The 15,411-nt window shown below is 46.7% G+C and overlaps 2 protein-coding genes across 5 annotated transcripts; one reads left to right on the forward strand and one right to left on the reverse strand.

Moving 5' to 3' along the window:
• Positions 1–284: 284 nt before the first annotated feature.
• On the reverse strand, positions 285–8,388 carry CDC42SE1 (CDC42 small effector 1). 3 transcript variants are annotated; one of them, XM_059930708.1, is made up of 5 exons: positions 7,934–8,124; positions 4,445–4,762; positions 3,805–3,915; positions 3,001–3,089; positions 285–2,725 (listed from the first exon to the last, which is right to left on the reverse strand). In XM_059930708.1, exons 2-4 carry the CDS (start codon positions 4,496–4,498, stop codon positions 3,015–3,017), a joined length of 240 nt encoding a protein of 79 aa, XP_059786691.1. In that variant the 5' UTR covers positions 4,499–4,762; positions 7,934–8,124; the 3' UTR covers positions 285–2,725; positions 3,001–3,014. The 3 variants fall into 3 exon arrangements, with proteins under 3 accessions (XP_059786691.1, XP_059786699.1, XP_059786682.1); XM_059930716.1 differs by lacking the exon at positions 7,934–8,124 and adding an exon at positions 7,756–7,835; XM_059930699.1 differs by lacking the exons at positions 285–2,725; positions 3,001–3,089; positions 3,805–3,915 and having other exon boundaries at positions 4,501–4,762; positions 7,934–8,388.
• Positions 7,913–13,939, forward strand: MLLT11 (MLLT11 transcription factor 7 cofactor). 2 transcript variants are annotated; one of them, XM_059930727.1, is made up of 3 exons: positions 7,913–8,280; positions 8,807–8,970; positions 12,639–13,939. In XM_059930727.1, the coding sequence occupies exon 3, from the start codon at positions 12,645–12,647 to the stop codon at positions 12,915–12,917; it is 273 nt and encodes a 90-aa protein (XP_059786710.1). In that variant the 5' UTR covers positions 7,913–8,280; positions 8,807–8,970; positions 12,639–12,644; the 3' UTR covers positions 12,918–13,939. The 2 variants fall into 2 exon arrangements, with proteins under 2 accessions (XP_059786710.1, XP_059786718.1); XM_059930735.1 differs by having other exon boundaries at positions 8,898–8,970.
• Positions 13,940–15,411: the final 1,472 nt, after the last annotated feature.

Raw genomic sequence — 15,411 nt, forward strand, 5'->3', positions numbered from 1 at the left:
TTGCTCATCTTCTTCATTTCCAAAGTTGTTTTTAAACAAGTACTTCTTTAAAGACTTGAAAAATCTCAGATGAATGCCAAGAAAAAGGAACAGGAAGAACAATGAGTTGAGCCCTTGGGAGGTGATGGTTATCTTCTCCTTGCCTTCACGACACTTGGCCTTCTCTCCTCAGAAAGGGCAAGGTTGGCACAAAATTCCATGACAGCCACTTTCTAGGAGTTGCCTTCATTAACCACGTCTACCCTTTAACCCAACACACACCTGTAGTGATTACTCTGGGACTATTTTGCTTAAACTTTTTTTATTTGAAAATGTATTTAAAAGTCCAACAATTTTTAATATAAATTATGACTCTCAAACCCATTCCCATCACTCTAAATATTGTTAAAGTGATGGTAGCATACACATTACAGAAGGTAGCTAAAGGTGAGAGAGCACCAAAGAAAAGATTGTGTCTAAAGAATAGGCAGTAGAGGGACTTCCCTGGCCGTCCAGTGGTTGAGACTCCTGCTTCCACTGCAGGGGGTGTGGGTTCCATCCCTGGCCTGGGAACTAAGATCCCACGTGCCGCGTGGCGTGGCCAAAAAGAAAAGAATAGGCAGTACAATAAGGCTCAAGATCAGGGTGACCGGAGATTCCAGGAGTTCCCCCATCTTTCTGCCCTATCCTGTTAACCCTTTAGATCTAGTATAACCCTCAGGCTATTCAGCTACTTTAGGCCAACAAGATGAGCTACTTTCAGAGCAACTAGCTAGACTGGAATTGAGTACATTGGGAATGTATCTCTATAACCAAGCTTAAACACTAAAAAAAAAATCTGCAGGAAATACACTGAAATTAGAACCTCAGTCACTATAGGTGGGGGCAAACTGGATGGATGGTGGAATCAGCAGAGTGGATCTTAGTTCTCACATTCCTGACCCCCACTACCATTAAACAGGATTCTTCCTGTTACTGAGCTAATGAGACCCCCGCCTTCTCATCTCAGAGCAGGCAGGAGCTCATCTGTTCTGCCCTCCTAATCACCCTGCAAGGAAGGGGCCAGAACAAAACACCTGAGAAAACTGAAAATGCCTAAAGACCCTACTCCTACATTATTTTCCCACCTAAAGCAGACTCTTCAGCCAGGTGGGCAGTGGGACCTGGTCTTCAGACAAAACTCCCTGAGTCTTATTTGTGTCTGGTTCTAGGACTAGGGCACAGAAACAGAGCTTAAAATTTGGGGAGGATAAGCTGGGGTATCTATAGCTCTACTGTTTTTCACTCCCTCCCTTCCCCAATCCCCCCATACCCTGTTCATGTCTCCACACTGCAGGAACCCCTCCTCCAGGGAGCATAAGGATGGAGAAGCACAGTACACGTCCATCACAGAGACATGAACCCATGCAAGCACAAGCAACACACAATAAAGAAGTGTTTGGAGATTATGTGCAGCCTTATTGAACCTACTTTACACAGGGCCCTAGTTCATCCATGACTCAGGCTTAGGATGAACAAGTGGAAATCATCTGAGAGAAAAATATCTCGACTCTATAGCGCAGTGGCTCTCAACTGGGGGTGATTTTGCCCCCTCGGAGACATTTGGCCATATGTGGGGACATTTTTTGTTGTTATAACTAGGGTGGGCCAGGTATGCTGCTAAACATCCTATAATGCACAGGACAGTCCCTCACTACCAAGAATTATCCAGCCCAAAATGTCAAAAGTGCCTAGTTTGAGAAAACTTGCTCTAGAGGTCTTCCGGCTCTCATGCCAGAGAATCTTAAGATCACTCAAGGATGATTGTTTTCAACCTATTTATTTCACCACCACTCCCATTCTCAGTGATCAGTAAGTCTACCCTGAGACATAACTCCTAGTTTTGCTGCATTCTGGGTTTCTCTCCAAGATCCCTCTTGCTCTCTAGGCCAGCGGGGAGGTGGGCAGAGGGCAGATCCCCAAGACTTCAGGTTAAGACCCACCTCTTAACTCTTATCCAGTGGGAAACAATAAGGCTCCTGACAGGGATGGGGTTAAGGATAGAGGTAGTAGCAGGATGGGGGTAATTAAGAGAACTCATCTTAAATTGAATTTTTAATTAATTTAAAAAAAAAAGGGAAAGATCTTAGGGAGCCAGCAATGCTACAGAAACATAGGGTTAGAGGCCTACCTAGAGAAAGACCCTGGTATCGGCAGACAGATACTGAGGGACTGAGTTTCAAGTCTGAGATCTAAAGAGAAAAAGTAGACTAGCCAGTGGTCACCCTCCCAGACCCTGCTTGACGTCTGCTTCAGTTCATTCCAGGACGAAAGATAAGGGCAGGGAGGTAGGGAGCTTCTTAGCAAAGCCGGCTTCAGCTTTGGTAATCTCACCTACCCACCACATTTAAGGAGTTCCAGGTTAAGAGTTTAAAAACATATGGCACCTAGACCGTCATTCAGGAGAAGGGAACTCATTCCAAGTTCCCAGAAAACTCCTATCTCAGATCTGATAGTGTCCAGGGCTTCAGCTGAGCTCCTTCTGGCCAACCAGTAGTCACTTGGTCAGTCCTGCTGCCTTGACCCCATCTCCAGGAGGGGCTACAGCCAGAGGGAGTAGAGGGAGTCCAGCCCCCAAGCCATTTGAGGCACTATTAGACAGATAGGGAAAAGAGGGGCCCTGGGGTTACTGATTCTAGGAGGGAAACTGGTAGGGCCGGCATCTCTTCTGGGCTGGACAGGGTGAAGGCTGGACACACAGCAGAACCTGATTAAAGGAAAAAGAGAAGAAGGAAGATTAGCCTCGAAGAAAACCTTAGGGAGAGGGTACCACCTGGTTCACACTTAACTATTTCCACAGTGCGCTCTTTTTTTCTATTTCTATCTGTCTGCACATTCCTTTCTCTCTGCTTTTCTGGATCCTACATTTTTGACTCTTCCATTCTAATTCTTTCTTCCTCCCTTCACTTTCCATTCTTGCAGAGGATCACGGTTCTGAGGCAGGGGGCTGGAGGTGTTGGATGGGTTTCTCTAATCACTCACCAGTCGTATTGGAGCTACAAGCCCCTAGAATTGCTCCACGGTCTGTCTCGGTTTCCCTTGGATCTCATCTGCTCCTGAACTGCACCTGTCTGTGAAAAAGCACATGTGAGACCCTCTCCTAAATCTTCATATGGCATGGTAAAAGAGCTCCCCTGTGCCCTCCGGGGAAGAGGTTGACCCCATCTCCTTGACAATAAAATCAATCTGAAAAGGTTAAAACTAATCTCTATTCCTCCAAGGGAAGTCTCAATGCCTCCCTTCACAATGACCTTCATGAGGATGAGACAAAGTGGGTCTTTTACTAGTAAGATTCTCTCACAAAGGACTCTCCCATATTTATCTGTGTTTCATAACTGGTGAAAAGATTCCTTCGCTACCTCCAAGCCCATTTCCCTTATTTTGAGAGCAGAAATGCATATTAAACATTACTTAGGATAGAGGTGCTCAGCCTTTTCCCTGTCCCAACACTCCCAACCACAATATGACTTACTGTGGCGCTGAGACAGCAGTTCTTAATTAATAGAAGGAAGGGTTATGGTTTTTGGAAAAAAGCCCTCCAAGTAACTATTAAGTATATATATCCTCCATCCAATGAAGAACAATCTGCTAATTGTAAAGATGAGGGAGCCTAGGCCAGAGACTTGAAATGTCAGATCTCAGATTTATGCAGCCTGTGACCAGGACTAGAATCCTAGCTTCTTGCTTCCCATCGAGTATTCTGTTATGCCCTCAGCTTAAACTTTCAAAAAAGGGCACAGTTCTAGCCCACAACCTCATATCAACCTCTCCCCATTCCCTTGTTACCATGCCAAGTCCATCTCCGGCACCCATCTCCCCAGAGCCAATGTGAGTCAGGTGGACAAAATTCATTGGTTCCCCAATCATGGTCCGGTCAATCCGTCTCCTCTTCTTCTTCTGATTGGAGAAGACAGGGAGTTACGTCACAGTGGAGAAAGGGAAAAGAGTTGAAAACCACTAAGGGACGAGCTAAGGGCCTGGTGGGAAAGGGGATACGGCATTATAGCAGGGAAGTCACTAGGGTATGAAAGGCAAGGTTAGAACAACACAAACAGAGAGAGGACACAGGCAGGGTGGTAAGGGCAGTGGCCTGCAGAGTGAACACTGGACAAAGAAAGGACATGTCAAAGTCACCTCTGGCTGATAAGGAAACAGTGGGGAAAACTGACAGGTATTAAGCTCCACCTACAACCCCTGTCCAACTCAAAATGGACGGGAAAAAGAAGTGATAGCTAGGACTGTTCACTTCCTCCCTCACCCAGTCCCCTTCATTCCATGTACACACCTGCCAGGCCATAGAAGCTATCCTGACAGAGAAGGAGGCAAGAAGTGTGCTTTTTAGACGGCGGATCCTAGACTGACGTATCTACGTCCCAGTATACGGTAACTGGTTTCTGTGTGTTGGGGTGGGGTGGGGGAGACTTACCGGCTGGGGTTTCTCTACCACACAGCAGCCCAGTTTGTGCCAAAATTCACTCATGTTCCCCGATGGTTCCAGTTTCACGCCTCTGCCTGAGGCCCCAGAGGGCTCTTGCTCTGGTGCCTTGACCGCCCACTCCTCACTCCCCTCAGGTGTAACAACACCCTGGGTTTACTCAGCTGGACAGGTCTAGAGAAAGTGGAGTCCTCGGAGCCCTTAAGCTGAGCGCTGAAGGTCAGTGTCTCAGACCCTGAGAGACTAGCAAGGTCGGAGAGTGGCGTGGGCAAGCAGGTACAAGGTTATGTCTTCCACAGACCTGGAACCCTGGATGAGCAGAAAGTAAAGAGAGAAGAAAAGTTAATGAGAAATCTCCACTCCCCCACTCTTTGAGAAGGCTCCTGAGGAGCGCATATCTTCTTGCTCCCCTGTAAAGGCCCTAGTCCTACAACCAACACTAACCTTCTCCAAACATAAGAACCTCGAAGTCTGAAAGTTTGCCTCTCAGAGAAAGGCAAAGAACCAAAAGGGCACCAAAGGGTTAAGGAACAGTAGCTGCTGGTACCCACGGAGGGGAGAGGAAGGGGGCTGGAAGCTAGGAAGAGAGGATGGGAGGGGACTAAATGATACTGGCAGAAATGAGCAAAGTTTGGGGGTGCTACAAGCTCCACCTCCCTTCTCCCTTGGTTTAAGGCAGAAGGGGAGGGGCATTTAAGTGACTTTGAAGAGGAAATGGTGGTTTTTTGTTCTCACAAACAAGGCCTCCACCCCTGACCCTCCCTTTTTCCTTACCTTACTCTGAACACCTAGATTTTCTTTAAGACCAAGAGAGGCCTTGACTACCTAGGTCCTAGGTGACCAACTGCAGCAGGTTGGAACCTAAGACTTTCTACAGTGAGGAATTTCTTCCCTCTCCGTTCCCTGCCCTTGTTCCTCCTCATTTCCCTCAACTGAGATCCAACCCCTCCCAGAAGCCATTTAGCAGTTTCTTTATTACTTGACCTTGAGATCCTTCCTGAGGGCTGCCTACACTGTTTTATCTGTGTTCTGTATCAATGCACTCCTCTGTGTGCACCTCTGTTTGCACATATGTGGCATGACCCTATCACCATGTGTGTGTCTCGTGGAGATCATCTGTGCACAGGTTGTGGGTACACGTGCCAGGTATCTTCTGTCCCATGAGGAATCTTTTTCCAGCCTCCCCACCCTCTTCACATGTCCTGTCGTGCCACTCTGCTCTGTCTCACACCCCATAGGGCCTGGGCCTCCCTCCCTCCCTCCTCCCCTCATGCTGTGACCTGTTCTCTCTTCCCTCCTTACCACTTCCACCCCCAATCTTCATCAGCCAACCAGACATGAGGAACTTCCCAACAGCATTAGTGTCCAAGGAAGAACTTCCTCCCCTCTTCATTACTGCCAGCCAGGGTAGGGCACATATAGGTTTCCTCTCTTTTCACTGCATTCCCCTAGTCCTATAATACAACCAACCTCAAAGATTCCAAACAGGGCAGTTTCATGCACATTACACTTTAGCCTGAATAGGAATCTCCCCTCCCTCCAAGATTGGAACCCTGATGCTCTGGCACCCTACACTGATCTAAGAACTGAGAGGGTTTTTTCTCAGCCTTGAGATGAGATCACACAAACACTGTGACACAGCTTCTGAGGGATGGAAGGACCCGAGAGTCCAGGCTTTCTCTTACTTCCCTTCCCACCACTGGAGGGGAGGAGTAATGAGACAGGGCGGAAGTCAGAACACGGCTGTCCAGAGAGGGGAGCTGTGGTCAGTGGGGAAGTCAGTCAGTCACAGGGTTTGTCGTGATGGTGGTGGTGTTGGGTGGTAAGGGTTGGGGGGGGGGTGGAAGGGGATGAAGAAAACAATGAAGAATCAGAGGAAACCCCCAACACTACCAGACACGCTGTACTGAGACTGGACTCTCCCCCAACACCCTCCTTGCTCAAAGCTGAGTGAACAGAAGTGGATGGTGGGAGGGAAAAGGAGAGAAGAGGGGGAGGAGGAGAGAGGGAAAGGGGCAGTGGAGGGAACAAGGACGTTTCTGTTCCTTTTCCAGGGACCTGGCCAGGGCTGGGTGGAGGGAAAGTGTGTGTGTGGGACTTGGCATGAAATGACCAATGATGATGAGAAGCGACCAGGAAATTCCATTCCCTAGGACACAGGACATAAGGGTCTCTGAAACCTGGGGGTGGGGTCAGCGTGAGGAGAAGACTGGGCAGGGTGAATGTGGTGGTGGTGGTGGTGGTGGTGGTGGTGAGGGGGGAGGGGAACAGGCCAGAAAAGGAAGTAAGAGTGATTGGCTGCCACTCTCCTTTAAAATATCTAGAGAAGAGTGGGTTGAGGAAAAATGAAGTCCTCAAGTGGTCAGCCCAGGAAGAAGAGGCACCTGAACCCACTACACGCTATTTCAACTCCACAACGAAGGAGAAGGGCTGGGTAAACAGTAGGAGGGGTCAGGATTAGATCGTATAAGGCCATACCCTGACAGCCAAGTAGTGCTGTGACCTGGGCCTGAGTCCCAAGTAGGAAGGGTGAAATACAGAGCTGGAAAAGACACCAAGGTCACAGTAGAGCTTAAGAGCTTTAAAACTATTGGGGAGTGAGCAGGAGAATGGATGGGAGAAAGGTTCCAGGGAGGAAGGATGTACAGAGGTAGTTCCCTGGTCCTGTTCTAGCCCCAAACCGGTTTTCCCGGTCCCGCTGACTCCAGCCCCAAGGCCTCCTACCCGCTGCCTGACAAGCCTTCACAAGAAGCAGCTGGAGAGAAAGAGAAAGAGAATTGAGAAAATGGAGCGGGCAATTCTGGCTATGAGCCCAGGGCTGCAGCTGGTCCCCTATGGAGACCTCCAGACGTGAGGGCTGCTGCGGGGCTCTGGAGAAGTGGGGGTGGCCCCCAACTTTCAGTCAAGTGACAGGCATTTGCCCCAGCACCGACCGTGCCCTTCCCCAGGCAAGGTCCTGTGGAGGCTTAAGAGGAAACAGGGCTAGGCCCTCAGCTCCCCCTGCCCAATAGGTTCAGTCACATAGGCTCCATTTCTGCCCACCCCCGGACTCTACCCAGAAATTCTCCGCTCCTCCCAAGGCTGAACTAACATTGGGCCTCTCTGTGAATCTTTACGACTTTGTCACTGTCTGGCGTGGCTGCCTGTCTCAGATTTAGACCTTCCCGGACCAGCTCTGCTTCAGTTTGCTGGCACACGCCAGCACCGAGGTTGGTGAGTCTCAAAAGAGACCTTCTTCCCACCTCCCGTCTCCCCCCCAACACTCCAGACCCGTCTTCCCTTCTGCTCTTCACCGGCCTCACCTGCGCACCGCCGGAGCACGGACAGGGACGGCTCCTCAGCCGGCGCACCCCTTTCGCCACCGACCCAGCATCTCGACAGCCGTGGACGCCCTCCTCCCCCACCCCCAGCATCCGGTGCGTCTCCGCCTGACTGGGCAGGCGGGGCGCACGGGCCGAGGGACCGAGCCCGAGGCCTCACCTGCTCTGCTCCGGCATCCAGGCGTCCGGCGCCAGCTGGTGGGGGGCTCCCGCTCGGTGCCCGCCAGCGTGGGGTTCCCGGGCTCGCTCCTCGGCGCGGTGGGGGAGCCGAGGGCGGAGCGGCAGAGGTGCGGCTGGCCGAGGGCGGAAACGGCCGCGACGCGATTACGAAACCCGTCCGGCTGGGAGCCGGGCGCACAGCCCCGCTCTGGACTGAGGTGGCGCTGCACGACGGAGGGACGTGGGAGGGGCCTCGGAAGCCCCCGAGGGCCGCCGCCCCTGCCGGGAAAACCCGGGAAAGCGGACCCTCGAGGAAGGCCTGGCACCGAAGCTGGACTCTCCAGAATCGTGCGTTCCGTTTGCGCGTCAGGCGTTGCGGGGCGAAAGGAAGCGGAGCCCCTAAATCCTCCGGCCCCCCACCTAGTTCAGAGATTGGCAGAAGCACACGCATCCCCGATGTTCCTGTGCCCTACCGCAAATGCAATAGGGCTAGGTTTATTTACCCATTGTGAGGGTGGGAAGGCAAATCGGGAGGGACGGAGGGAAAATTTTTGTGATCTCAAAAACACTTCGGGTAACCTGAAATCCTTAAATTGGGGAATAAAGGGACACTCCTCTTCTCCACGTTGTCTAGAGTCAAGATTTTTAATCCATACACCTAAAATTAGAGGACAATTAACTACTCATTCATTACACCCTCAGTCTGCACGGGGGAGCTGGAAGAGCTCGGGAATCAGACCAATAAGCCTACGGAGATGCTTTAGTCCTGTCTCCCTCCCTCAAGTGTTCTGGAACCTATCATTTGAATTAGCCGAGTCAGGCCGGGAGGGGGCGGGGAGTCCTTCCGCCATTCTTAGGAGGGGCTGCATTGCAGGGGGAGACTGAGCAGACTGACTCAGTCACCGAACAGAGAGGGGGTGAGAAGACAAAGCCGTCAAAGCCCCAACAGCTTTCTTGTTCTCCAGCCCAGAGCAGACGTCGGAGCCCCCGAAGTACTCCCTCCATCTTTGGAACACGCTAATAATTCACTGATAACAGGTAAACGAAACCGGGGCGGCGGCAAGGGGCAGAAAAGATAGTAGGTGCTTCTAGTTAGGTTGAAGACCCCAAATGAGGATGGGGTTGGGGTACAGTTCAAGAGAAGCGAAGGCGGCGCTGTGAACAATAGGTAGTTATTTGTTCACCGTTTTACATCTTTGCTAAGATCTCCATCCATGCCTTATAATCCTTTACACAGATATTAATTTCTAACAATTTACATGTAGTTATTTCTCAGCATTTATCTCCTTATTTCAATTGTCAGTTTGCCTATAACTTATTGTCCTGAAGATAATAAAATTATTAATTTTATTATCTTCAGTTTAGTAATCTACATCTTCCTTTTCAAGCTGTCAATTTGTTCTTCCAGGTTTTTGATGAATCTCTAGTCCTACTGTACCACTCTAGCCTCTACTTCCCTGTATTTTCAAATGTTTTCTGTTGTGTTCCACTGATGTGTCTACCCTCACCCCAAACTTATTTGTCTCCATAGGAAGGAGTTTGGAGGGAGAGATATGCGATAATATTGAGATAATATTGAGATTAATCCTGATCTTTCTTTTAACAGTCTCCTTCTCCCATTCCCAAACCTTTTCTCCAAAGAAAGAGGCAGTTTGAGGTAGGAAGGTAAGGGCTTCTGTGCTGGAGAACTGCCTGATCCCATATTGAAATCAGTACAGTCCACAAGAGCTAGGTATGGGGGCAGATTCTGGAAAAGGAATGCTTATTTGCAGCAGAATGAGACACATATAATGAGATGCCAGAGAGGTTCCATTCCCCTCCACCACCATCCCTTGTCCTCCCCTCTACAGTGGCAGCATGACACAGCAAGGCCCTGTTGGGTAGGCCCTAGAGTCCCACTGAGGATCTGGACAAAGGGTATCTGGGCGTGTCTGTGTGGCTCAGAGAGAGCCACTTTATGCTATGTATTTGCTAATTGTGTATCTCTAAGACTAGACAGTGATATTTAGAAATTACCTTTGCCTAAAATACCTGAATAATTTAAAATGAAGGATAGTGGGAAGCATTTATTGAACATATATTGTGGTACAAGGCACTGTCCAAGCCCTTTAAGATAAGTAAATGAGAGATATAAAGATAGATGAGCTGTGGGTAGAAAATATTTGGGGAAGAGAAAGCTAGCTGAAAAGGGACCCTGTGCAAAATTTGGGTATTTGGGAATTAAATCCATACTATGTTAAATTTAAAATGTTCGGGTATTTTAGCGTCAATTTTCGGTGCAGTCAATGTTCTTGACTTGATTTTAAATGCTGTATATACTTGATTGAGTGCCTTTCCGAAATGCATTTGGTACTCTGTACATGTCTCTGAATCAATGGCATGGCTAGAGATTTTGGGCCTTTTAAGTTAATATTTTGTACAATTTCCTTTACCTTTTTTAATTGCAAGAGAAGCTCTGCCAGACACTCAGAATTGTTTGGACTGTTTTTATACATATACTGCTTGAAGAAAAGGAGTCAGTTTGTCAAAGAGCTTTTTCCCTTTCTCAGATCCTATCTTCCTCTCTTCTGCCTTTTGCATTTTCACCATTCATATCAGAATCACACTTAACCCACTGAATATCTGTTCTTCAGGAACTAAAAATTCTTGCAAGTTTTGAGAATATTGGTATAGGATTATAAAAAGCTGCAGGCAACTATCTATGTACAACACATCAAAAAAGAATCAGACTGGAAATTATGAGACCCTATCCAAACTGACTGGATAATTTCTAAGGTGTTTTCTAGTTTTAAAATTCTATGCTTTTTTTTCCCCCCTATGATTCTATTTTTTAAAGAGCCTATTATGTGCCCAGCATTATACTAAGCTCACTCTGGAGTGGACTGGTAAGGGAGGGGATATAAAAGAAGCCAGCTAGATTGGGAAACAACTAGTACTGTTAGTTTAAAAAAATCCCCATGGGAAGAAGTCAGTAATGCTGCTGACGCCTAAGGTTTGCTTCTTACAATCTCTACAGTCCCAGACTAAGCCAGGGTTGGCTGGTTGATAGGAACAACATTTTTTGTAGCTTTCTGTGCACTTGCCTCTGCAAATTACTGTGGAGATGATCAGGGCTGAATATCATAGGATGATGACCTCACCTTTTCAACATGCTCCCCCACCCTTTTCCAGCCCCCGAATTACCCTCCTTTTAAGCAGCTTGTCTGCTGAGTAATGCTCAGTTCCCAGGGTTTATTTTGGAGCTTGAACCTAAGAAGAAAAAGAGTAACTCTAACATTAAAAACATCCTAGTCTACCCACTTACCATTCCTAAAGCCCCTACACTCACACATAACTGAATTCTAGATTAAGGCCTACTTTTTCTGCCACATTATATGGGGGCATTGTGGAACCTATTTAAGGCCACTATTTAGGAGTCTCAAGGCCTGGCGAGAGCCAATGGACTCTGTTGGAGGAAGGCCTTGTGAAATGGGGGTTCTATTTTTGGAGGCAGTGGAATGTTCTTTCTGCTCCTTTGGGAACATTTCAACTAATGCTTCTTGCCCCTTCCCTTGGTTAGTAAGCAGCAGGGTGGAGGCTGCAGGGAGGTATAATAGGCTAAGTTCAGGGTGTGGGTGGAACGGGCAGGAAAGGTGAGAGAAGTACTCATTAAAACATGGAAAAGTATCTAATTCTGTTAAAAGATTTTCTCCTTCGAATCTAAACTTTACTTTCCTTACCCGAAATTTCCAATCCATTTGCTCTATCATCAGGTGTATTCTAGCACTGGGTCAGAGAAGCAATCCTGTTATGGCATAGGAAAATTCTTTTAGCACCTGCATTTTGTTCTGAAGGGGAGGTAGGCTAGAGAGAAATAGATGGGCTGTTAAGGTTTATCTGTGGGGTTATAAATGAGAGTGGCAAGGTATTCATTGTATTAAATACTAAGGGAAAATTAGTCAGCAGCCTTGAGTGTTTTTTGTGTTTAAAGCCCAGCACTTGTGAAGAAGGTACAAAGTAGACTGGTTTTTACCCTTGGGGAAACTCTCAGTTCCTTGAAGGAGATAAGATTATCCCTATACAAGACATGTAACAGTGATCTGTAACCCCAAACTGATATAGTCAGGTAAAACTCTACAGGCATTGTGGGAGATACTGGAAGAAATAGGGTAGATGGAGCTGAGTAAGTTTAAGGATGTCCAGGAAGAGGTGAGTTTACAGTAGGGTTTAGAAAGCAGGGAGGAAAACAGAAAGTAGAAAAATCATGGAAACTCTTTTCAGAGGTACCATGACCTATTAAACCAAAGGCAGGAAGAAATCAAGAATATGAAATATAGTAAGAGTTCAGGGGAAAGATTCCTCTAGGGACTTGAATGGAGTCTTGAAACTTGGATAGTATTTTAAGGTGGAGAGTGGAGAGAGTTAAGAAAGACAGGAATAAGCATAGCTGTAGCAGAGAACGTACTACTGCTAGGAAGAATGGGGCCAGATTCTGGAAGGCCTTGAAAACCAGACCCAAGCAGTAGGCAGTAAATAAGTCATTCCAAGATGGGGAGGAGTTAGGAAATGGTAGAAAATGGTAATAGAGGAAGATTCCTGAAGCTTGTCCTAGGGAACTTGGATTATGTACAGAGGCAAATGGGGATGTAAAGTTTCTCAGTAAGGAAAGGCCATGGGCCGCAAAGAGGTGGCAATACCACGAAGACTGATAAGTGGTTTCTTTCTAGGAAGTTATGAGGGACCCTGTGAGTAGCCAGTACAGCTCCTTTCTTTTCTGGAGGATGCCCATTCCAGAACTGGATCTGTCGGAGCTGGAAGGCCTGGGTCTGTCAGATACGTCCACCTACAAGATCAAGGACAGCAGCGTTGGCAAAACGACGGGGCAAGCAACCGGAGCAGAGCAGGAGAAGAACCCTGAAGGCGATGCCCTCCTCGAGTACAGCACCTTCAACTTTTGGAGAGCTCCCATTGCCAGCATCCACTCCTTTGAATTGGACTTGCTCTAAGCCCAAGACCTCTCTCCCACCACCTTGCCCTCCTTTCCTGCCCTTTCAAGCCCCTCCTTTCCACCCTTTTACCCTATCAGTCTTGCTCTCTCCCCTCTATTGTGTTGAGGTGGTGCTGATGAATCTGCCAGAGTTGTGATTTATTTATTTATTTATTTATTTAATTTATCTATCTTTCTTTCTTATCAGTTTCTCTCAAAAACCATCAAGCCACAAAGTAAAGGGTTCAAGCAATGGAGTATTGGGTCACAGGGATTCCTTTCCTCCCCCCAGATATTAATTCCAGAAAACAGGCCTGATGACGGCACCAGAGAGTAGTATGGAGTGCAAAATGGAGGACTGATTTTTTTTTACTTCATTTTAATCAGCTTCAGAGATTGCTCAAACCTTCCTAATTTCTTGCTCCAGGCCAGTAAACACAAATATTTCTTCAAGGGTTGATGAAAACCCTGTAAGTTTTAGTTTGAGATTATCTGCTATAAGACTGTAGGATCTCTAAAAGGCTAAGGCGATCCTGCTCCTTCTTGTAATACACTCTTTTTCTCAGAGAAATTGGGGATAAAGGTTTAAAACAAGGGGAAATAATACATCATGGGAGATGACAATAGGGGAAAGCACTGAATCATTTCAGAAATAGCTATGCTCTCTCAAAAGGGTTTTCCTTCTTCAAGCTTACCTTACAATTTTGCTCCTGTGGGCTGAAAACTCTAGCTGAGGGAAAACCACTGGGATTTCAAATCTTAAGAGGCAATCCTGCTGACTATTATGATAATTTGTAGGGTTTTATGCAGTTTCTAAAAGGCGTAGTAGGGTTTGGTCCTTAGTATTTGAGTTTTGCCCTCCTGCATTTGCAATGTAGAATAATGATCAAATGGGCCTCAGGCACAGTTCTTCAGCTACCTTGATACCATGAAATGAACAATCAACTCTGACCCTACACCTTGTCTCCACTCCTTCCGAAATTATTGCTGCTGATTTGTGCTGCCACTTAATCACTTCTTTAATAAAGACATTCAATCCCAGGACTGGATTCTAGTTTTCTCTCTTCACAAGGAAGCAGTATAGATCTCAAAAATTAGCCTTGCTTCCAAGTTCAGCTTATATATTTTATCTAATATTCAACTTTGAGGAGGGTTTGAGTAGCCTTTATACATTAAAATGATGAATTTCAGGTTGAACAGATAGATAACAAGGGTGAAATCAGCTTAAAATTATTTAAAGTATTTTGGGAGAAAGCTGTAACCAACCACTCTTGTGCTTGCCCACTGACTACCAACGTATTTGAGGTAACAATTCCAGATGCCTCAGAAGGCACCTATGGCATTAAATCTGCACTGAATTATCTCAGCCTGGGTGCCTAACAAAATAAACGAATTAACCCAAATACATTATCTGCTTACTTATAACTCACCTCATTAAAAAAAAAAAAAAAAAACTATTTGTACTAATTTACAAGTAGTTTATGGGTGCCTACTATATGAGACAGAGTCGGACAACAGAGAGGTTGTAAACAAGAATGAGACAATGATTTTGACCCTCAAAAAGGGAAGCTGCAAATACCAATTTGGGCAGTATGCCGTAAGTCCTTTAAAGTACATGAACAGGATCTAGAGAAATTCAGAAAAGGGGTGGATTAGTAGTTTGGGATTAGCAGATGCAAACTATATAGAATGGATAAACAACAAGGTCCCACTGTATAGCACAGGGAACTATATTCAATATCCTGTGATAAACCAGAATAGAAAAGAATATAAAAAATATATATGTACAATTGAATCACTTTGCTGTACAGCAGAAATTAACACAACATCGTAAATCAACTACAATAAAATAAATTACAAAAAAAGAAAGAAATCCAGAGAAGGAGGAATCATGTAAATCTTCCCCGTAGACTTTGAAAGGCCCACCATCAACGACAAAAGCCAAAATCGAATAAAGCGTGGAGCAGTGATATGTCCTCTATTTTTACTTATTTTTGAAGGTCTTCCTTCCCGACTTCTCGCTGTCCTTTAGTTCAAGGAGAACGGTGGGTGGAGATGGGAATCAACTGTTTGGTAAATAAAGTACCCAAATGGATTTGCAAACTCATGCTCCATCCTCTTCCAGGCCCCCCACAAAGAAATGACGCCGTTGTTTCAATATTCGCGCTGACAGCTTGGCTCTGGGCTCCTTATATTAAGGCTGTATCTGGAAATATGGCCGTCCGGCACCAGAGCTCAATTCATGGCGCAAAGCCAGCAATGTCCCAAACATCTTCACCCGAGGTTGAGACAGAGAAATAGGGTTTTCTCATCAACCCTAAGGGTGGCCCCCTAAAAACAGCCAAGAGAGCAGGACCGATGCAGAATCCGATTTCTCAGCGGTTTGCGGGGTTCTTGGCGCCAAAACAAACCATCGGGTCCGTCCCCTGCCGGAACTATAAGACACGTAATCGATAATCCTCCGCCTCGCTAAATAGTCCTGTCTAAAATGTCTCGGATACACACTATTTTAT

The sequence above is a fragment of the Balaenoptera ricei genome, chromosome 1 (assembly GCF_028023285.1).
Source record: "Balaenoptera ricei isolate mBalRic1 chromosome 1, mBalRic1.hap2, whole genome shotgun sequence".
Classification (NCBI taxonomy): Eukaryota; Metazoa; Chordata; class Mammalia; order Artiodactyla; family Balaenopteridae; genus Balaenoptera; species Balaenoptera ricei.